The sequence below is a fragment of the Heteronotia binoei genome, chromosome 4, assembly GCF_032191835.1.
Source record: "Heteronotia binoei isolate CCM8104 ecotype False Entrance Well chromosome 4, APGP_CSIRO_Hbin_v1, whole genome shotgun sequence".
NCBI classification, from domain to species: domain Eukaryota; kingdom Metazoa; phylum Chordata; class Lepidosauria; order Squamata; family Gekkonidae; genus Heteronotia; species Heteronotia binoei.
This window is the reverse complement of record NC_083226.1, coordinates 142,013,582-142,037,657: the sequence shown is the minus strand read 5'-3', so window position 1 is coordinate 142,037,657 and position 24,076 is coordinate 142,013,582. Positions and strand designations below refer to the sequence as shown.

Sequence of the window (24,076 nt, the reverse complement as noted above, 5' to 3'; positions counted from 1 at the left end):
CAAAGAAGGTTTTTATTCTTTGGAAGTGACTTCAGCTTGCAAAGCACAGCATGTGTGCTGCAATGTCTAATGGTCAGTCCACCCTGTGCTATTAATACTAAAAGTGCTTTTACATGTTGAGAGGACTAATATTAACTAATCCAGTCAGCAATTGAGTTTTTGTATACAAATGGGGAAAACTAGAAAGGTGAAATGACTTTCCAAGGCAACTCAGCTCTGTATGAGAAGGATGCTTGGCAGCTTTTCAGTCTGACTTTAGTATTAAATTTGCTGCTCTTCATTCACATTTATGCATGGGAATCTATAGGAACATGCGGAAGACATTTCACTTCCCCCTCACCCACTGTTTCCTCTTTCCCTTTCCTGAAAACCCCTATAGTCTCTTCCCTTTTTCTGCTTCCTTCCTGAGAGCCAGTTTGGTGTAGTGGTTAAGTGTGTGGACTCTTATGTGGGAGAACTGGGTTTGATTCCCCACTCCTCCATTTGCACCTGCTGGAATGGCCTTGGGTTAGCCATAGCTCTGGCAGAGGTTGTCCTTGAAAGGGCAGCTGCAGTAAAGAGCTCTCTCAACCCCACCCACCTCACAGGGTGTCTGTTGTGGGGGGAGAAGATATAGGAGATTGTGATTTGCTCTGAGTCTCTGATTCAGAGAGAAGGGCGGGGTATAAATCTGCAATTCTTCTTCTTCTCTCCTTCTAGGGTTGCTACCCTCTGGGTGAGGGCTAGAGATCTCCTGGAATCACAGCAGTTCTCCCAATTACAGAGATTAGTTCCCCTTAGAGTTGCCAGACTAAGGTTTGGAAATTCCTGGAGATTTTGAGGGTGGAGCCTTGGGAGGGAATCTTGGTTTGAGGAGAGAAGCAGCAGGGTATAATGCCATAAAGTCCACCTTCCAAAGCAGCCATTTCTTCCAGGGGAACTGATCTCTCTTCCAGAAAGCAGTTGTAATCCTGGGTGATCTCCAGCTACTATGTGGAGGTTAGCAATGCTAGTTCCCCTGAAGGAAATGTCTGAAACAAGGGAATAATAATTACCATCTCATTGCTGTGTTATTAGAATCAGTTTTGGATGAAGAAAGATATTGTTGGACTCCTCAGGAGGCAAGCAGCACCAAGGATTCCTGTCATTTTGGAGGATTGTATACTTAGGGATGGACATTAACTTGCACTTTAAGTCTCGAAGTCATGAAAAAACATTTTGAGGGGTCTCAGCTAATTAATAAGTTGAAACAGTTTTGAACAATAGAAGCTGATAAGCCTTGTGATTTGTAAAAGAAATCATTATATTTCCTGGCTGGGCAGGTGAGATTCAAGCCTCATGGATCTGTGTCACATTAAAGATCCCTGAAGTAGATGTTTGAGTCTTTGTAGGTGGCCACTTTTTGCAAATTCTTCCTGTGTCTCTTCCCTTTAATTAATAAAATATGCTATACATTTTGTTAGGTAAGGATAACATGAGACAGCAGACTTGCTATAAGAAATAATTCATTCAGCTTTAAGTGAAGGAAAAAATAAGGATCTACATACATTTCCGTGTGTCACCTTTGTTTCTGTTTATTGCTTTAAAGATAAATAGCTACTCTCAGGTATAATGTATGAATTTGCTGTGTAAGCTCATCTAATGCACTTTAATTCATCTGTTATTCCAGACTTGACTGCTTGCTCTTGAGTCATCTTTAAGTTTGTGTTGAACTGTAAATAGGATACTTGGGAAACGTGCTAGACCAATAATCCTGGGGTATGAAGTCATTGATTTGTTCGTCCACACATATAGAGTAGAAAACAGAACTGAAACTTGATTGTCCTATGCCAGGAGCTGACAAAATAGCTTCTTTCCTCTGCCAAACCATTCTTCACTTCTATATGAAAGCTTTATTTGCCATTCTGGAGAAGGTTATATAATTCAGTGGTTCTCTGGGCTGTTCATGTGATACTAATGAAGTTCCCCTTATGATGGGCTGTGTGATTTAATGCTTGTTTTGGCTTCTCATTCAGAATTATTGTTTTCCCTTGCCTCCAGGCCCAGAGCAACTCATGCCTAGCTAGAGGTGATTTTGTTTTGCCCTTCCTCTTCCTCCTCTTTTTTGTGGGTAGCAGAATATCCTCCCCTCAGTTGCCAAGCAAACACAGGGGTGAGCTCCTTTATCTGATGCTGCCCTGAGCCTGTTTCGGCAGGGAGGGTGGGATATAAATCCAATAAACCTTAAACCTTATGCTGTCATTCCTCAAGTCAGTGTTTTGTATATATGGTACATTCATAAGGCTCCTGATTACTGTTGGCTGTAGTTGGCATTGGTACAATAATTAAAACCCATGATTCAAGTCAAGAAAGAAAGGAAGGAAGGAGGTTGGACTTGAGGAGGGGAACAGAGAGAGACTAAACCATCAAATAGGAATTAAATAAACAAATATTTGCAAACTTGAATATTGTAAGGTACTATTTATTAGGAGTTGTGACTGGGCTTCAGCTTCCAATTGAGTTTGCTACCAAGTATACTCTCAGGCTTGCTTGTAATGTGTGAATGATTCCTGTATGAACACCAGGACCAGATCTACATGTTTTTTGAGGGGGGGGGGACAAAATTAAAAAATGGTGACCCCTGATGGGCTCATTCTGTATTATGGACCAATGGCATAGAATGGACTCCATACCCAATTTGGTGTCCCCCTTCTGGTGGTGCCTGGGGCAAGTGCCCCTTCTGCTCCCCCCTAGATCCAGCCCTGATGAACACAGGCTGGTTGAGAACACAGATCAGGCCTTCTCAGTGGTGGCCTCAGCAAGGATATCTGCCTATTGAGACCTGTCTGTGCGTGTTAGTATTTTGGAAGAAAATTGTATTTAGATCTTTTAATGTAGTTTCAACTTGCTTGTTATACTATCTGAATAGGCTATTGGTATTAACATAATTTATTACAATTATAGTTTTCTCACTCTATTATACTTTCCTGCTAACCACAGTGAAGTTATTTTAAATGAGGCAGATTACTGAATTTTAAAATAAATAGAAACCATTCTTTAGACCTAATCTAAGAGGCACAGATTGCTGTATATTCATATCATAGATTTAATGGACTTTCTAAACTAAGAAAATTAGATAAAAGTAAACGTTCTTCTCTGCAGTGAGGAATTACGGAAAGAAGCACGACAGCTGAAACGTGAACTGCTAGCAGCAAAGCAAAAGAGGGAAGAAAATGCTACAAATCCAAAGGAGAATAAAATTGAAGGTAAGAGGTGTGGAAAGGTAACATATGCTGATGCAAAGGGTTAATTTCCTCAGGGAGATGAAGGTGCCAGATATCCTCAAGCTATATTGTTCTCCATTGCTTCAGCAAAGCAAATCTTACTGGCTCATGTTCTTGTCTTCACTCACTAGACTTCTGATTAAGAGTTGGCACTTCACAAATATTATTCAAGATTTTGGCATTCCTTGGGGTCTTGCCAAGTGCATTGTCTTTATCCCAATGAATAAATAGCTACCAGAGTCCAAGGGAATGCCAGCACCCATATATCTGGAACACCTTTAGCACCTATATTGCTGAGTTTTAGGTATTGGGTACAAACTTTGTTATTTATCCGGGCTTTTGTTGGTATGTAGCTTTGGTTTTCTGCTGGTCATGTTGAGGAATCAACTTGCCTTTGAGGGTTTGTTTTAGTTATTTTGATTTTTTAAAAAATAATATCAGGGTAAAGATGTGTTTAGTGTCTTGACAAAAAGACAGACATTAAGAACTGAGACTGTATAACTTTACTTCATCTGTACAGTCTGCCAGGGTTACATCTCTTACAATGTAATCCTTTGCAGACTTATTTCAGTCTTAGTGCATTAAAATCAATGGATTGGAGTAACTCTACATAAGAAATGTAACTCTGCCAAAAAACTGAAGAAACAGTCCGCACAAACTGAATGTCTTTGCTTGTCTTGTAGCATTGTTGTCTTCAGCACTTTATATAGATGCTGAGGTGCTCCCAGATATCTTAGAAAACTGGTGCATTGGCCCTGACCTGGATAGACCAAGCAAGCCCGATCTCATCAGATCTTGGAAGCTAAGCAGAGTCAATTGTGGTTAGTACTTGGATGGAAGACTTCCTTGAAATACCCACTTGGGAGTACAGGGGCAGGCTCTATTTAGCCACCTCTCTGAATATCCTCCAGGCTCCCAGTAGGGGTCAGTCACTGGAGGTCAGTATGACTTCCAGGTGTAGACACACACACACATATATATGAAATCAGTAAGAATGCAACAGTTTTCTTTTCTTTTTCAAGGTTTTTTTTTGGTGTGTGTATATTCATACATATACATACACACCCCCCCCAAAAAAAAACCCCAAAAGAAAAGAAAACTGCATTCCTACTAATTTCATAGAATCATAGAATTGGAAGGGATTTCCAGGGTCATCTAGTCCAACTCCCTGCACAGTGTGGAAAATTCACAACTACCTCCCCACCAAACCCCCAGTGACCCCTGCTCAATGCCCAGAAGATGAGGGGGGGAACCCCTCCAAGATCCCTAGCCAAACTGGACTGGAGAAAATTGCTTTCTGACCCCAAAGTGTCAAGCATGCGGGTTCAATGACGAGTCGAAGTGGATACAAAGACTATGTTTATTGATAGACCAATACTTTAGCCGAAGCGATTTCTTGAGAGCAATGAAACTGATACATTGATACCATACTTTTAAGGCATACTTCAAAAGGATTCCAAGGGAGGGGGCTGCGGGGAAGCGTTCACACCTAAACAAGCAGACTGTCTACTTTCCCAGGACATTTATCAGGACTTTGTCCTTGCTTTCACCAGATGTCTCATCCTCCCTCCGGAGGATATATGGGAAGGTGCTGATTACTTTGTTCCCTTCACACTACTCTTAATTAACAGCCATAAAGTGGGATAAGGAAAGGGGAAAGAATAACAAACAAATAGACTTGGGTCCTCCATGACAATTCACAGATCAGCTTTAGGCAGGACCCTAAAACAATCAATTGACAGTAATATTCAACCATGCTTGACACGAAGTGGCAATCGGTGTTTCCCTGGGCTACAAGAACTAAGCATTGATGCAACCCTTCCTGCCCTCCCTCTCATGATCTGCCTGAGTTTACAGAATCAATATTGCTGTTGCTTTTCACACACTGCCAAGACAAGTCTCCCCCATCCAATAATTACGCATTTGATTTTATACCTAAATGAAGAACTTTGCATTTATCCTAACTGAAATGTCTTCCAGCTCAACAAGAGCATCTTGTATGCTGACTCTGTTTTCTACTATATTTGCTACCAATCCCAATTTAATATCATCTAAAAATTGAATAAGCATAGATTCATTTGACATCATTTATAATCTTCCCTATCTCCAGTGGGAACCCAAAGCAACTTACATCATTGTCCTCTTCTCTTTTATCCTCACAACTAGTGATGGGCACAAACCTAAAAATTCTGGTTTGGGGTTATCCAAAAAGAACCCCTTTCAATGCCTGACCCCCTTCAAAGCGGTAGGAGCAAAATGGATGGATTTAATGGCTGATGGGCAGGCCCATGCCATTCAGCTGTCAGGTTTAAATGCCTCAAACAGCCATACCAGGTAAAAGCTTGGTAAATGTTTGGGAAAGATGCCTTCCCTGTACATCAGCTCATGGGCTTCAAACTGGGCCAAGTTTATTATAGCTCACAAATCAGTTTATGTCCATCTCTATTCACAACATCTCTGTGTGGTAGGTTAGGCTGAGAGTGTGTGACTGGTAGGGTTGCCAGCTCCAGTTGTCAAATACCTGGAGGTTTTTTTGGGGGGGGTGGATAGGCTTGCCAATCCCCAGGTCCCGGTGGGGGTTCTTCCGCTTTCCCAGGCTCCTTCCCACCCCCAGTCAGCTGGCCAGCAGGGGGAAGCCCCACCCCCAAAGCCACCATGTGACTTGCCCCCTCCAGAGGCTCCAGTCTCCGATTGGAAGGGTTTCCTCTTGGGATGGGGTGTCTATGTTACTTGGAAGAAGTTGGTTGCAACTTGTGAGTAGAGAGGCCAATCCCTCGCTTCAGAGTTGCCAGAAAACGGCGGGGGGGGGGTGTGCGAGGACGTCTGCTGAGTACTTCATTATTCCCTATGTGGAGATCGATTCTCATAGGGTATAATGGAGAATTGATCTGGAGGTTTTGGGGGCTCTGGGGGAGCTGTTGTTTGAGGTAGAGGCACCAAATTTTCAGTATAGTATCTAGTGCCTCTCTCCAAAGTACCCCCCCAAGTTTCAAAATGATTGGACCAGGGAGTCCAATTCTATGAGGCCCAAAAGAAGGTATCCCTGTCCTTCATTATTTCCTATGGAAGGAAGGCATTTAAAAAGGTGTGCTGTCCCTTTAAATGTAATGGCCAGAACTCCCTTGGAGTTCAATTATGCTTGTCACACCCTTGTTCCTGGCTCCACCCCCAATGTCTCCTAGCTCCACCCCTAAAGTCCCCAGATATTTCTTGAATTGGACTTGGCAACCCTAGGGGTGGAGCCTGGAATTTGAGGAGGGCAGGGTTTGGAGAGGGAGGGACTTAAATGGGGAATAATACCATGGAGTCCAAATTTGGAGCAGCCATTTGCACCAGATGAACTGATATCTTTTCCCTGGAATCCGTTATAATAGCAGGAGATTCCCAGCCATTACTTGGTGGTTGCCAACCATAGTGATTGGGCTAAAGTCACCCATCAAGCTTATAATTCAGAATGAGGATTCAGATTTGAGTCTCCCAGAGCTTAGTCTGACAGTATAACCAGTACACTACACTATGTAATAAAAATATAATACATAGCTGCTGCAGAAACGGTAGAAATTTAATAACAGCATTTTGCAATTTATTTCCTCCAACTCCAGAACACTAATTGTCATTCGTCATCTGTACCAGTATTTTCTGCTGCTGTAGAAACAAAAAACACATCTTTCAACCTTTATTTTGTAATCTTACTATCAAAACTGCCTGTTAAATGTTCCTCTGGCTGGTGGTACAGAAACCTAACAATAGTCAGACCTCAAAAATTTAATTGAAACAGTGAATATATCACCCGTAATCGAAATGTTAAAAACCCCTGTGGCACATTAAGAACTAACAACATTATAGTAGCTTAAACTTTCTTTAATAATGATGTTAAAGAAAAAAGAGCTGCTTGCAGCGACAGACTTAATCAGTTTCTTAGCATGTTTGTGACACATGAGCACTTGACATACTAGAAAGACAATGTTCTCATCTTCAGGCAGATTGAGAGTTTCCCTGAGCCCAGTGGAGGTGAAGAGGAAACAAGGAGCATGGTCCTAGAATAAGCTCATGACTTGAACCCGCACAAGAAGGACATCAGGGATTCATTTATGCATTTGTTTAAAACATGTGCATCCTAGTCTCTTATTAAATTTTGAAAAATTAATATTAAAATATTATTAAAGCAGTAAAACAAAACCCTAGCAGAAATATCAGCATAAAAACCAGAACAAAATATTAAAGCAACCACACAAGACCATGGAACATAAGACATCTAAAAGCCTACAGATCTTGACAAGACTAGCACCCAGCTTAAAGCTGTCCCTGAGTCAGCCATGAAAAGCAACATTATGGAAGGGGGCACAATTATGAGAAACTTGAAGAGAATAAAAAATTATTTGCCTGGTGCCTCAAAGATTACAGATGTGGCACCTTTTGCAGGGAGTGAGGTGCAGAGCCTTGGTGAAATGACAGATAAAACCCAGTCTCCAATGTTGATCTATCTTTCTTCTGAAAGCAGCATCATGTGTTTTAGGGCTTTAGAAAAAGTTCCCTCACAAGATGGACAGATTCATATGAGAGGAAGCAATCCCAACACGAGAGAACTTTGCATCCATGAGAAGATGAGTGCCAAAACCAGTCACTTTGGGGTCAGACTAACTATAAACTCAGACAAGGGAGGAAGAGATGTTGTTGGGGGGGGGGGGGGGGCTGGGAAATTATTTAGATGTTTTGACATCTCAGGTGAAATATTAAGGTCAGCCTGGGGCACACATTTCAGCTTAGAACTATTATGCAAGCTGATGTTCAATGCTACACACTTTTTGCTCTTAAAAATACCATAGATGACCAATACTTTTTGTAGAAAGGTTTACCACAAACTTTTTGCCAGTCTGGTTTGTCCATTGTTTAAAAAATAAAAGATGGGTAGCCATGTTAGTCTGTCCATAGCAGTAGAAAAAAGCAAAAGTCCAGCACTACCTTAATAATTTAATAGTTAGACGGTTTAAAATAGTTAGGCTGTTTTGTTTTTTCTTTATAAACCCTTCTGGGCTAAATTTTTAAATCTCCTTCTGGGGTCTTTGCATGTATTATTTATTTATTACTTTAAATTTCTATCCCGCCCTCTCCGCAAGTGGACTCAGGGTGGCTAATGGTCAGTTCAGATGTTTACAATTACAGTTTAAAACCAATAAAATACAGTTACAATTATAACATTCCATGGTGCTGTACAACTTTGATATAGGCAGGCATTTTCCTGATAGTGATCCTATAGTAATCGTAGCTCTTTAGCGATGTAAATGTTTTATTCAAATTGACAGCCAATAAAGCTGAGCCCTATACAGATACAAGTTTAGAAAGAGAAGATGTCATTTGCTTTCTGGTTTATTTTGCCTATTCACAACCAAAAGAGGCTTGTCTGGTGGGTATATGAGAGAAAACCTTTTCAATGGTAGCTCTATGATTTTGGAACAACCTTCATAGGGAGGTGTGCCTGGCCCACTCATTCTCAGTCTTTAGGAGGTGACTGAACATATTCATATTTATGACAGTATTTGATTAGTTCTTCTGCCTACCAGCAATTTTAAATTATCAATTTTAACTAGTAGGTTTTATGTATTTTATGGTATTTTATTATAATTTACATTGTAAGCTGCCTTGAGTTCCTGTAAGGTAGGAAGGTGGCTCGCAAGTGTTTTAACTGAAGTCAATAAATAATAAAACATGAATCTCTGTTACAAAAGAGAGACTTTGTAGCAAAAGCATATCCTTTCAAGATCTTCGTGGTCTCTGTGCTTCACACTCATGGGATAGAGTGCCTGCGCTGATCCCCAAATTGGTACCTAAAAAGCCCGGGATTTTTTCACACTCAGCACCAACAGGCATGCACAGGCGTCCCAGTGCACATGCTCGCCAGCGCGAGGATCCTGCTAGTTTCTTTTTGACCGCTGCGCTAGGAGGATCTCCTTTTGTGTCCCCGGTCGGTAAAGTAATCTTAGGATTGCTTTTTCTTGTTGTATATAGCCCGTTTGTTATTTTCTTAGTGTAGTTAGTTAGTTGTTAGATAATTAGTGTTGGGAAAAAAATTGTTGGACTTGCCGTTCGCGACCCAGTTCCCCCCCCGTTTTTCCCCTCAGAGACTTTCCTGCGTGGGTTTTTTCCTTGGCATCTATGGAAAGACGTTGGGGGTTTTTTAAGAGGTGCCACTCCTGTGGGAAGAAGATTGCCCCCCCCCGACGGCCATTCCCTCTGTCTTCTTTGTTTGGGCGAGGGACATCGTGTGGATTCTTGCTCACACTGCCTGAGTTTTTCCAAGCAAACTTGCAAGAATAGAGCAGCGAGGCTTTTGGCTGCGTTGGTTGAGTCGGCACTTTGTCCTCAAAAGATGGCATCGGGCCCATCGGTACTGATGGGAGAGGCCACGGCCCCGACGGTCACATCGGCTGATACATCGCCGATCAGGACCAAGATGCCAGTCGAGTGCGGGCGTTCCACAAAGCGACCTTCTGAAGGGTCAGTGGACACCCCAGCTAAGAAGCATCAGGATGACTCAGGGACCCGGTCATCCACACCAAAGAAGGTGAATTCTAAGGAGAAGTGGAAGAAGAGATCTTCCCGCACTCCTTCCCCTTCTCATGACACTTCGACATCGATGTCGACCGCTCCACCGAGGAAGATCTTGGTGTCCCCACATCGTAGCCCTTCGGTGTCGAGAGGCAGTGCTTCGCAGCAGTTGTGTCTATCGGCATAGGAGCAAGAGATCGACCTCACTCAGTGCTCCCATTCTTAGGGTTCGAGGCGTTGCAGTGAGAGCGACTCTGTCTCAGAGGTGGAGGTGTCGGCACCGATGGAGCCGTTGCCACCGCTGGATCAGGCAAGAGGTCAGAGAGAGCTGGAACCTAGCACCGTAGCTCGCCGCTTCCCACCGCTTCCACTGTGGGAGCAGCGCCAGTGGCCTCCCTACGCCTATCCACACCCGCCAGTGGTACCCCTCTCGGGAGTTTGCAGACTGGGACCAGTAATCCAAGGCATCTCATATGTCGAGGCTTTCCCAGCATTCTAGGCGGTGTCCCTCGGCATCGATGTCCATCCCGCCAGAAAGATGCGGCGTGGTGGTGGAGAAAGTCCAGCCTAGGTCGTTGGTGTCGATCCGATCACCCGGCAGAGAGTCTGCGCCAGTGCTCTCGGAACATTTTTTGAGGAGAGAGTCTTCATCGTCGGACTCCGAGGTCGGTACCGACGATCCGGACAGGGCTTTGGAACCTTCGCCAGTGTCTCATACTGCTGAGGATCTTCCCATTTCACCATTGGAGGATCTAAAGTCATATGGGGACCTGGTGAAGAGGATGGCACTCTCCCTCTCTCTCCCGGTGACACAACCGCAACCTGTTGTTGCCCTGCCTATTACGAAAGTCATCTTACAGGTGGTGAAGGAGCCCTGGACGAAGCCTGCTTCTACACCTGTGTCATCAAGAAGGTTGGACCACATGTACCGCATCCAAGAGGCCGGTGCGGAATTTCTCTTCACGCATCCAAAGCCCAATTCGGTGGTCGTATCCTCCTCGTCAAAGGCCCGCAAGACGCACTCCTTTCCACCAGACAAGGAGGGAAAGAAGCTGGACAACATCGGGAGGAAGTTTTACTCTGCTGGGGCGCTGGGAGTAAAGGCATCTAACTATGCTGCGTGCATGGCTAGATACCAATACTCAGTGTGGGAACAACTTACCCCCCTCTTGTCTTCCCTGAGTGAGGAAAAGAGGTCTGCTGCAAAGAAGTTGCTGAAAGAAAGGCTTTGCTGTAGCCAAACAACAACTGGCTGCAGCAAAATACATGGTGGACGTCTCAGGAAGAAGCATCACTTCTGTTGTCTGCCTCCGCTGCCACTCCTGACTCAGGTCAACGGCCCTCCAGCAAGACACCAAGGCCTTCATTGAAGATCTGCCCTTTGAGGGCGAAGGCCTCTTCAGCTCGACCACTGACAATGCTCTTCAGTAAATGGATAAGAGCATAAAAACCTCCAGGAACCTGGGTGTCCCAGCGTCTTCCAGAGCTGCTAAACCAAAACAGTGGCACAAACCTTGGACCAAGAAACAATATCAAAAGTTTTCCCCGGAACAGCAATGGAGACCTCGCTCTGCCCAACCTGAGAGTAGGTCCCCATACAGGGGGAACAATCAAAACTGCTACGCTTCTGCACAGACCACTGGCAAGTCCAAGGGCACTCGCCCTCAAAAGCAGGGCCTTTGACTTTCTGGTAGCACGCGTCACCGTCCCCACTTCTTCTTCGTCTATCCACCTCCGCCCATTCCTGTCGGCCTGGGAATCCATCTCTACGGACAGGTGGGTACTTTCCATTGTCGCAGAAGGCTTCAAAATACATTCTGAACCAATCTGTGGTAAACACTGCAGTGGTGGAAATCAAAGGACAACATTTGTCAGGGAGCTCCCTTCCACCTCCCTGTACCAACAGTGACGATCACAACAGATGCGTCTTTATGGGGTTGGGGGCCACATGGATGCTCTGTGTGTGGGGGGCCCTTGGCCTTTGAAATTGACTCATTGCCATATAAATTACCTGGAACTGCTGGCAGTTCATTTTGCTCTTCGATTCTTCCGCCCCATGGTGGTGGGGAAGGTTGTTGCTCTGCTTACGGACAATACCACTGCCCTGTGTTACATCAACAGACAGGGAGGGACAGTTTCTTGACGGCTCTGTGCGCTGGCACTGGAACTGTGGTCAGAGTGCCTGGACCACGACATCTTTGTGAAGGCTGCACATCTCCCAGGGGTGCATTCACACTACCCGCCCTCCTTCCCCACTGCTGAGTTTCCCTCCAGTAGGGGCTTCCAGCGGTCAGGAAGGAACTGGCAGGATCCTTGCGCTGGTGCTGGCGAGCATGCCCACTGGGACGCCAGCGCATGCCCGTTGGGGCCGAGCGCAAAAAAATCCCGGGCTTTTTAGGTACCGATTCGGGGATCGGCGCAGGTGCTCTATCCCATGAGTGTGAATGCACAGATGACCACTCGAAGATCTACAGTTACAGGTAAGCAACCTGTCTTTCCTCCTGGTGCTTATGCTGCAGAAATTTGCAGTTAAGAAGTCCATCCTTTCAGGTGGCCTGATGCTAGGCTTTGTACTAACATATGAGTCATGGTCCCAGAGCATAGCCCAATATTAGGATTCATTTTGAATTCCACTCTAGCTAGTGATTACTTTTACTTTTTAAAGGAAGTTTCTGGACCCTAGTTTACCTGAAAGCCATATATTCCCTTTGACACTGCCTGTTCTGCTATCACCTTCACTTGTTTTCTGAAAAAGGGCCAAAAGTCAGTGGTAGAGCATATGCTTTGCATTCAGAAGGTCTCATGGGCAATTCCAGCATGTCTAGTTAAAGGATCAAAGGTAGCAAGTGCTAGAAAAGACAAGTGACTGAGACCTTGATGAGATGTGCCAGATGGAGTAGACCGTACTGGGAATGTGGAAAAAGGAAACTTCATATGAACTTTTGCTTACTCTTGAGCAAACAGTCTGGATTACATGGGATAATCTTGGACAGTATTGTGCTTGGAGATTGTTTTGAGCTTGGATGACTGTCTTGATTACCTTCTTTTAAACATATAATCAGAAGACTGGTTCCCTCCGGCCCAATGGTTTTTATGATTCTGTATTCTTCCACACCTTCTAAGGACTGGTCCATTAGTTTTTGGATTTAATATCAGTCTCTGGCAATCAGAATCTCTCATGTTTACCCTGAAATTACTTTATGGTGGTAGTTTTTCCAGCAACTGTTTTGTGCATTACATTACATGTCTTCCTCCTTTTAATGAAAGAAAATACCCTAGGGCCAACATTTTCACTTTCTTTTTGTAAAAAAAGAACTGGCATTGTTTCAGGATTTGTCAACACTGTCCCATCAGATTACTGTAAAACGGGATGTGTGTATGTGAGGAAACCAAGTGCCGAAGGGCAGATCAAAATCATTGTTCCCTGTTCTGAGCCAGCCATACGTGTTCTTGCCACTACTTTGTTGTCATTTTGACTCACCTTAATTTTGGAAATGATGGTCTTCCCATCAGATATGTATGCATTGCACAGAAAATTGTTCCCCTTTGTTCCCAAGAATAAGAGTGTACAAAGACTGGTGTTACTGTTTTAGGGAACCCTACAGAATTGATTAGGTCACCTTTCTGAAGACCGTCACAGTCTTTGAGATTAGGGAAATGGCTACAATAAACAGGTCCTTTTTAGTAGTGGTACCTTGCGTGTAAATTTTCTTTCCTTAAGGGGCCCACCCTGAGGCTCCCTCACTTGTCATCCATCATAGGCTGCCTAAGACTTTTCTGTTCAGTCAGGTGCTTTAATTCTGTTCTTGCTTTTTCTTTAGCCGTTAATCTGGTTTTGTTTCGTTTGTGTTTGAAAATTATATTTAAAATTCTATTGCAAGGTACCTTATGAGCTCATTTAGATCTAGTATGCAGAGGAAAATACATTATATATATAAATAAGTTCTTGTTTTCTGACTGATATTAATTAATACTACAGAAAACTTTATAAACTACTTTTCATACGAAACTAATATATGAAAATGTAATGAATAGCAAAGATGGTCACCATTGTACCTTCCCCATCTCCTTATAATGTTTTGGTTTTGTGTGTGTGTTTAGTGCTGTCAAGTCATTTCCAGTTTATGGCAACCCTTATGGCCTCCAAAATGTCCTATTGTTAATAGCCTTGCTCAGGTCTTTCAAACTGAGGGCTTCCTTATTCCTTGTGGCTTCCTTGAGCAAGTGAAACCATCTCATTTTGAGCCTTCCTATTTTCCTGATGCTTTCAGCTTTTCCTAGAATTATTGTATGTCTCTTAATGGGACCTAAGTTTAGTCGTTTTAGCTTCTAGTGAAAGTTCAGGCTTGATTTGATCTAGATTTATTTGTCTTTTTGGAGTCCACATCCATAAAGCTCTCCTTAAACTCTACATTTCAAATGTGTTAGTAACAAATGTTGTCAAGTATGCCAGCTTGCATTATAGTCAAATAAAAACATACACAAACCCTCCCACTAATATAAGGGATAGGCAGCCCCTTGGCGCAGAGTGGTAAAGCTACAGTACTGCAGTCCGAGCTTTCTGCTCACAACCTGAGTTTGATCCCAGCAGAAACTGGGTTCAGGTAGCCAGCTCCAGGTTGACCCAGCCTTCCATCCTTCCAAGGTCAGTAAAATGAGTACCCAGTTTGCTGGGGGGAAAGTGTAGATGACTGGGGAAGGCAATGGCAAACCACCCCATAAAAAGTCTGTTGTGAAAATGTTGTGATGTGATGTCACCCCAGAGTCAGAAACGACTTGTGTTTGCACAGGGGACTACCTTTACCTTTTTAATAAAAGGGATTGAATTTAACCATTACTCTATATAGGCTGTAAAGAGTGCCTCTCATGATTATGTCATGAGCCGCCCTGAGCCACTTGTGGGAAGGGCGGGGTATAAATCTTAAATAAATAAAATAAATAAATAAATAAAAATTATATGCCTTGTTTTTTGCTCCTGGGCCCTTTTGGAACTTCATGCTGTAGAGAACATTTTGGGAGAGAAGGCATTCATCTCCTTAATGGGGAACTGAAGAGCCAGCATTTGATCTTGCATTGCATGGGCACAACAGTCATGGATCTTCCTCTCTCCCTGGAACCCTTAGAACCCTATTAGTACACATGAATGCCTCAATGCTGACAATAAAGTCTCTCTGGGTTACAAAGGGCTCTGGAAGAGGAGGTAAGGAAGATCATGGACTGTCAGCTCTTTATCCTGATAGTTTGTGGGATCGAAGACTCAATGTTTGGTTCCTAAATCAGTTTACAAATGTAAGACCCCATGAATCAAATCTGTTGGGGCAAGCTGCAACAAGAAACAAATGCTGGTGGCACAATTAATATGGAGATTCATTCAGATGTTAAGTTGCTGACACGGTACCATTCTTCATGTAACCATATAAGTTCAGATTTTGAACATGGATCCTATAGAATTTGTTCCACACAAACACTAATCATGTCTAGCCTTATCTTTTTTTCTGAGAAAGTTTCATTATTGATGTACTTTTTAAAATGTGATGCAAGGTTGTACACAATTGATTGTGAAAATTTTTCACTGGGAAATCGAGGCTCCTGGAAGAAAGCAGAGTCTAGACAAAACGGATGACCTAATAGCAGAAATTACAGAGGTTTGGGCTCTTATACATAGCAGCAACACGAGCACTGCTTAATAGATACAAGGACTGCAGACAAGGGTGTAACCAAAAAATTTTGGGTGGCGGGGTGTTGGGAAATCCTGTCGGGCTGGGGAGCTGAGGAAGAGAGAGAGAGAGAGAGAGAGAGAGAGATGGAAGCTGCCAATAGAACAGCTCCCCTGTCTGCAGTCCTTGTAACTGTATTGGCTTCCTTGTCTATGTGAGTCAGGGAGGGGGGGGATCTCCAACTCTCTCTTTTATATTTTGCTATTTTATTTTATTTTGCATTTTTTTTAAAAAAAACCTTATTTATTTCCTGCCCAGAAAAAAAGAAAATGAAACTGAAGCTTCTTTGACTGCCCGGGGTCATTTTGGAAACCCCATTTTTTTTTTAAATTTCTTCTGCAGAGGTGACATTCATCTGTGGGGGGCATTGCCCCTAAATCCCCCCATGGCTATGGGACTGGTCATGAAGAAACCAGTGAGAGGACAATTTGTTATGTCTTATCCTAAACACATGCATTTGATTTTTGGCATCTACAAAGATGATTCAGCACTGTACCCTCTTGCCCTGGTGATAGACTTTAGTCCAATTTCAGAAATACGTATGTATCTACAAAGACATATCTATGAAGTTTTATTTATCTATTAGATTTCTAGCCCACCTGCCCCTGCACAGCAGGCTCAGGGCAGGTACAACAATATATACAAACAATAATTTAAACATGAATTAAACATTATACCATCATTAAAACCTATGTAAAAACATCAATTAATACTAACTACATGACTGCAGTCCGTAGCACAGTTAACTACTAATCCCAGAAATACCACGCATGTGTATGGCAGATAATAAAATAGTAAGGCAGGTGGGCAGATAAGGAAATGTGCCACTAGAGTGGAGCAGGGGAAGCCAATTCAGATAGATTACCACTGCCTCAACCATAGGACTAGCAGAACATCTCTGTTTTACAAGCCCTGCAGAACTGCATCAAGATGAGGTTAAGCAGATCTCTTTTGGGCCAGGGATCACCAGAATATGTTGATCTGTAGAGTGTAGCGCTCTTTGGGGGGACATATCAGGAGAAATAGTCCTGCAGGTATATTGGGCTCAACCTATGTTGAGATATGCAGAGTCCTGCAAATATGTTGGTCTCACATGGCAATACTATAACCTTGAACTTGATCTGGTATTCAGCCGGAAGCCAATGCAGCTGGCAGAGCACTGGTTGTATATGGGCTCTTAGTGGTGTCCCCATAAGGAGACATGCTGCTTCATGCTGGACTAGTTGCAGTTTCCGGGTCAGTTTCAAGGGTAGCCCTGCATAGAGTGAGTTATAGTAGTTCAGCCTTGAGGTGATCATAACTTGTCATAATAAAAGCAAAGATTGCTTCAAAAATATTATAAGCTTTTGTGCAATACTGGGCTTCAACATTATGTGAGATTAATCATAAGATTTTGAAATCTAATTTTTGATTACTTTTAATAATAATAATAATAATAATAATAATTTTTAATTTATATCCCGCCCTCGCCGCCGAGGCAGGCTCAGGGCGGCTTACATGGCATAAATACATCATTGCAATAATACAGCAATAAAATACCCAATTTCATAACAATCAATTAAATATATAATTACATTTAAAACAGCATTTAAACTAATAATTTAAAACCACAGTATGATATGGTGCTACAGTCTTAATATATGCGAATAAACATAGTTTTCATGCCGATGATAGTGGTTCCACATTAAAAGGCCAGCTGGAAGAGTATGGTCTTGCAGGCCCGGCGGAACTGATTAAGGCTCCACAAGGCCCACACCTCTTCTGGTAGCTGGTTCCACCAGTGGGGTGCTGTAATCGAGAAGGCCCGCTTGCTTGTCAGTTTCAATTTGGCCTCCTTCGGCCCAGGGATTGTCAGCAGATTTTGTGAGCTAGATCTCAGTACTCTCTGGGGAACATATGGGGAGAGACGGTCCCTAAGATAGGCAGGTCCTCGGCCATATAGGGCTTTAAAGGTAATAACAAGCACCTTGTAACGAACTCGGTACATAATTGGCAGCCTGTGCAGTTCCCGCAGCCTAGGCTGTATATGTTCCCACCTGGGGAGTCCCATTAACAGTCTGGCTGCCGCATTCTGCACTAGCTGTAGTTTCCGGGTTCGGCACAGGGGCAGCCCCATGTAGAGAATATCATAAAACTTTTAAAAAATGTTTTTATTTTCTCAAATGTAAGTTGAGATGCAGAAGGAAAGAGGGATTAGGGTAAATAAAAAATCATCAAAAAGTTTTTATCATGAATAGTTACAAAAAGGAAAATCAGCTATGTTAATAAAAACACATAGTAGCAGATAATAAAACATCGTAATTACAATATTCAAGAATATTTTCTCTTTAAATGAATAAAATGTTTCAAAATATTCAAAGAAAATCTAGTAGAAATAAGAAAGGTTACATTTCTAGGGACATAATAAAACTTTGATTAAAAATTAACTGAAGTTGGCAAAAGAATTGAGATTGCCCTTCATGGGTTACTGTAATAATATTTTTTCCAGATCAGCATTAAAAAAATGGCAAGATAAAATGTGGTGCAGGTGTGGTGATCTGAAATATAAGGAATGTGTATTTTGCCCTAAGAAGCAAAAATGTTTTTGGAAAAACAAGGTGATATTTATCTGTTTCTTTTTAAAATGCTAGCATGCTGGCAGCTCATCTGCTGTCATGGTGAACGAGGTAGAAGGGCATTAGGCTGGTGAGGGGGAGAAATAATTCCCTACAGATTTCAACCTGATCTGGAGATGACAAAACAATTTTTTGTGTGTGTGCTGAGAATACTCCTTAGGGGAGGGGGCCAGTAATGGGATATTTGATCATTAAAAATGTACAGAGATTGGTCTGTGACAGCATTTTGACACGTGGCCGGCACAGAAATAGAATAAATTCTTTGCTTCAGTTTTCACCATAGAAAATATGGAACAGTTAACCTGTCTGGAGCTGCTGTTTTCAGAGTGAGTATCCAAAGAACTGAATCAAATGAAAGTACCAAATTATATAATTCTGGGAGTAGAGCAAATTAAAAACTCACAAATTGCTGGATCCGGATGGTATATACCACAGGACTCTTATAGAACTCGAATGTGAAATTGTTAAACTCATAAGAAAAAAATACATGATTTCTCTCTAAAATCAGCAGTCCATGTAGATATCAGTTACATAAATTCAGGCACATTTTCTGTAGGAAATCCAGAAACAGTTTCTGTAAAGGATTGTGCCAAACACTTCATAGAAAACATGTCTCAAGAGGGATCTGAAGGACATGAAAGTGGCAACATCATGCAGATTTTTTGGCAGGCAGTTCCAAGTATAAAGGCAGCAAGGAAGAAAGTATGGAGTCATTTTTGGGGAGCATCTTGCATACAAAAGGGTTAACTAATTCACAGGAAAAATGAAGTAAGTGGTTTGTTAAAGAAAATTTCCATGTACTTGAATTGCATTACACAGCAGTTGCACGTTTGTTTTCGATTACTTTCCAAGGATTCTCAAAACATGTTGTGGCAATGTTTTATAAAAATTAGGCAATAAATATACAGGTTGTCCCACAAGCTTCTTGTTGCTGCTGTTGCTGTGGTTATTGGCTTTAATATCTCACAGAATTGGACAAGTAAGGTTCAGATATCATCTGATAGTTTAAAAATAAATAGACTGGCCCAAGTAAGAGTTAGATCTACTGTAAGTTTTATTTGATATAATTATATCTTGGCTTTTAACAAATAGTTTGAATACCAGACAGCCACTCAAAATTGAGAAGAGGTAATTATTTTTGTATGTGTATGTGTGTTGTATACTGTCAAGTCACTTCCAACTTATGGTGACTCAGTTAACAACCTCCAAAACATCCTAGCATTAACAACCTTTCCCTTTATTTATTATTTAAGTTTGTATTTATTTTATTATTTATATGAAACAGAAATAACTTCCTCCTTTTGTCTAAGAAAGAGTCCATTGTTATTATATTTGAAATATCTTTCAGTTTAATATTGGAGATGTTACAGGGCTTTTTCAGCATGACCTGTATGGTGTTCATTTTTTAAACTCTAGAATTATGAATATATTCCAAAATAATAAAATTAATTTGCCTTTCATTTTACAACAACTATTTAGGTGGCAATTAGAAGTTTAAATCCATATGTTACCAGAAATGCTGGGTACCTCCTCTTTTGATGGGGGGGATTAGCAAGAGGTTGACTTAGGTAGAGCTATTTTTGGAGCAGAATTCTCACACCAATATTACGAAGGTCCAGTATCAGAAGGAAGACTCCAGATTAAAATGTTTACTTAGAAAAATATGTAAAAAATACAATCACACATAAAACAAAAATACACACACAATCAAGAGGCTAGGAAAATAGTGGTGAGGAATAGAGACTTTCAAGGGTTGGTATTGTAGAGGCAATATTTACCTGTCCGGATGTGCAGAAGTCCGTATAGAGAAAAATGGAGATGGGGGCATGCATGACCAGAATGGCATGTCCAAGAGACCCAATTATAGAGAGTAACGGTGGGTGGGGGTGTACAGACTGTATATGGTGCCTACAGAATGCACCATATACAGAATAGTGGGATTTGCTCTCAGTTTGCATAGTGTTTGGAGGGGTGTGGAATACTTCGAGAGCTGTGAGGACCCTTAATGGTCATTGATGGGTCTTTCCTGGGAGCCTGAATGGGTTCCCAGTTCAAGACAAAAGATGGGAATGACCCTTAATAGTGGTCAGGAAGGGCCATGATGGGTTTAAGGTTTGTTATTAATTTAGCTTTGATACTCTGAGGAGGGATTTGGGAAGAAACAAGAGACTTGAGCGATGTTGTTTGCGTTAGCACAGAGGTAATACAAAAGATGCTTAGTTGTAGTATGGAGACAGGAGAGATTAACTAGCAGCGCTAGCCAGAGATTAAGGAATAAGACCTGTGAACCCATTGTCTCACACATTCGATAGCTGGGTGGAGGGGGGGGGGGAGACAGGAGTTAGCCTGGAGGATGCCTGTGTTGTAATCCTTATGCAATCAGACAAGCCTGGGCAAGTTCTCTGGCCCATGCAGAGAGTGTTCCCAGTTGGCTTACAGTTCAAGTCAGGAAATAGAGACCCCATTGCCTCAGAGTCTCAAGAGCAGTCACAATTTCCTTTTACCTTTCCCCTCCCCCAACAGACACCCTGTGAGGTAGGTGGGGCTGGAGAGGGCTCTCTCAGCAGCTGCCCTTTCAAGGACAACTCCTACGAGAGCTATGGCTGACCCAAGGCCATTCAGCAGCTGCAAGTGGCGGAGTGGGGAATCAAACCTGGTTCTCCCAGATAAGAGTCCACGCACTTGACCACTACACCAAACTGACTCTCGGTTTGGGAAGTCCTTGTAAGCCTCTTTGAGACTCCTTAAGGTAGAGAAAAGCAGAGTATAAAAACCAAGGCTTCTTCTCTTCTATTTAAACAATTAACATTAACTTTGCATAGATTTACTATGGTATCGTGAATGAGGCTTTCCTCCATTAATTACTTATCCTTTATTTGATTTATATCCCGCCCTCCCCACCGAAGCAGGCTCAGGGCAGCTCACACCACAACAAACAATTAAAATCCATACATATTATAAAATTACACATTCAGTAATTAAAAGCCAGAGTAATTTTGTGCTAGTTTCTTATATGTTATATAGTTTCAATGGCGACAGTATTTCTTTAATTTACCTATGATGCAAGGCTCAGCGTCAGTTGAAAGCCAACCAGAAGAGAGTGGTCTTACGGGCCTTGCGAAACTGGGCGAGATCCCACAAGGCCCTCACTTCATCTGGTAGTTGATTCCACCAGTAGAGGGCTACAATTGAGAAGGCCCTCTCTCTAGTGGTCTTTACCTTCTGTTTCATCTTCAACTAGTGTAATTCTGTTCTGTAGGATTCTGTGCTTCGTGACACAAAAACCGTGCCTGAATATCCTGGTTTATTTTGCAAATGTTTTAAAGTTACTGCCATACTATACAGCTTCTCTTGACTATCATACTTTTAAAAGGCCACAGTTAATAAAACTGCTTACTGCATTATGAACCAAACATGTATGCCTCAGTAGCACTTTGATGGAATAATTACTTATTTCATTTATTTAGGATATTCTGTACCACCTTTTCAGAGTCCTACTCAAGGCAGCTTACAATTTAAATCCACACAATGTACTATAAAAAAGCAAGCCATTAAAAATAATTCAAACTCAACATTTATATTTATCACTTAAATGCAAAATACTCTCAAATAATCTACTGGTTATACGTCATTAAACTTTTTTTTGCCATTTTCCCCTTATTATCAAGATGAACTCTGATGTGTGTGTTTTAATAAATGTGATTTGTGGTTTCCTCAGTGAGAAAGACAGGACAAAACAAGAAAGCTGTCAATAGTTACCATTAAACATAAGAACAGGAGCCAGTTATAACAGCTGGAGAGGCAGTGCCTGGAGGCTGCATCATTCAACATCCTGTAGGGCTAGTCTTGGGCACTAAATAAAAGAGTAAACTAGATTAAGGCAAAGTATTGCTGAAAGCCGGAAACCTGAATCCTGTCTTGAAGGTAGATGAAACATTGTTTTTTTCCTATCTAATCACCAGTAGTTTATATAATCTGTGGCTTTTACACTTCCCTTAATGGTCTGAATGTTGGACTGTATGCTTTCATCTTTACTTCTCTGAACATAAGGAGTGCCCTGCTGGATCAGACCAGTGGTCAATCTAACCCAGCATCCTGTTTCACAAAGTGTCCAGCAAGTTGCCCCAAACAGCTAACAAAAAGAGCATGGAGGCCAGGATGTTCTCCTGATGTTTCCTCCTAAAACTGGTATTCAGAGACTTACTGCCTCTATATATGGGGTTTTCTTTAGTCATCATTGCTAGATAATGGTAGGAGTGTACCTGCTTTGCATGCAGAAGGTCCCAGAATCTATCCATAAATATGTGTGTGTATGTATGTATATATACAATTTTTAAAAGCAGGTAATGTCAAAGATTTTCACCTGAGACCCTGGAGTACTGGTGTCAGAGTAGAAAATATTGACCTTGACAGATCAATGGACTGACTCAATATATAGGAACTTCATGTGTTCATGAACCTAATCACCATACATCTGTCTAATCCACTTTTAAAGCTAGTCTACTAGTGGCAAGTCCTTAAAGAGATGGGAGTACCAGACCACCTCACTTGTCTCCTGAGAAACCTGTATAAGGGTCAAGAAGCAACTGTCAGAACAGGATATGGAACAACTGATTGGTTTAGAATAGGAAAAGGAGTTCGACAAGGATGTATATTGTCACCCTGCTTATTTAATTTAGCTGCAGAGTACATCATGCGGAATGCTGGCCTGAATGAAGCACAAGTCAGAATTAAGATTGCCGGGAAAAACATCAACAACCTCAGATATGCAGATGACACTGCTCTAATAGCAGAAAGTGAGGAGGACCTCTTGTTGAGGGTGAAAGATGAGAGATCAAAAGTAGGCTTGAAACTTAACATCAAAAAAACTAAGATCATGGCATCTGGTCCCATCACACCTTGGCTAATAGAAGGGGAAGACATGGAAGTCATGACAGACTTCACATTTCTGGGATCCCAGATCACTGCAGATGGTGACTATAGCCATGAAATTAAAAGACGTTTGATCCTTGGAAGGACAGCTATGGCGAACCTTGGCAGTATAATAAAAAGTAGAGACATCACCTGCCAACAAAAGTCCGTATATCAAAGAGATGGTATTCCCAGTAGAAATGTATGGCTGTGAGAGCTGGACCATAAGGAAGGCCGAGCGCAGAAGAATAGATGTTTTTGAGCTGTGCTACTGGAGCTGTGGTACTGGAGAAGAATCTTGAGAGTCCCTTGGACTGCAAGAAGATCAAATCAGTCAGTCCTAAGGGAAATAAACCCAGACTGTTCATGGGAAGGTCAGATGTTGAAGCTGAAGCTCAAATACTTTGGCCACCAAATGAGAAGGGAGCACTCCCTGGAGAAGATCCTGATGCTAGAAAAGACAGAAGGCAAAAGAAGAAGGGGACGACAAAAGATGAGATGGCTGGACAGTGTTACTGATGTAACAAACACGAATTTGAGCAGACTTTGGAGGATGGTGAAAAACAGGAGGGCCTGGCGTGACTTTGTCCATGGGGTCACAAAGAGTCAGACTCGACTGTGTGATTGAACAACAACAAACTAGTGGCCATCACTACTGTGTTATCACTTTTGATGCACACTTGGTAGATGGAACTAAAGTCAGGGATGGGTAGGGAACCATTGTTTTAGCTCCTAGGTTTTAACTTCCCTTTAAATGACATGTATAAGTGCAGAATCATGACAAATGTCCACTGAGGGTCAATTTTGTGTATTGTTTTCAGTTGCTTACTTGGCATTTAAAAAGCCCACAGTCTATTTTGTAAGCAACAGTTATAATTGTGGAGGACAAACTTTTATAATAATGTAAATCAGCTTCCACCACTAAAGACTTGGCTCATCGCAGTAATGTACAGACTTTCTCTTTTGATGTCATAGAATCATAGAGTTGGAAGGGACCTCTAAGGTCATCTAGTCCACCCCCCCGCACAATGCAGGAAACTCACAA

The 24,076-nt window shown here is 42.1% G+C and overlaps 1 protein-coding gene across 1 annotated transcript in view; it reads left to right on the top strand.

The window, feature by feature from the left end:
• CWC27 (CWC27 spliceosome associated cyclophilin) overlaps positions 1–24,076 on the top strand; it is a 158,197-nt gene that overhangs the window by 85,397 nt on the left and 48,724 nt on the right. Inside the window, exon 11 of the mRNA XM_060235917.1 lies at positions 3,121–3,224. Within this exon, the coding sequence (XP_060091900.1) occupies positions 3,121–3,224 (104 nt within the window). The remainder of the gene's footprint in view (positions 1–3,120; positions 3,225–24,076) is intronic.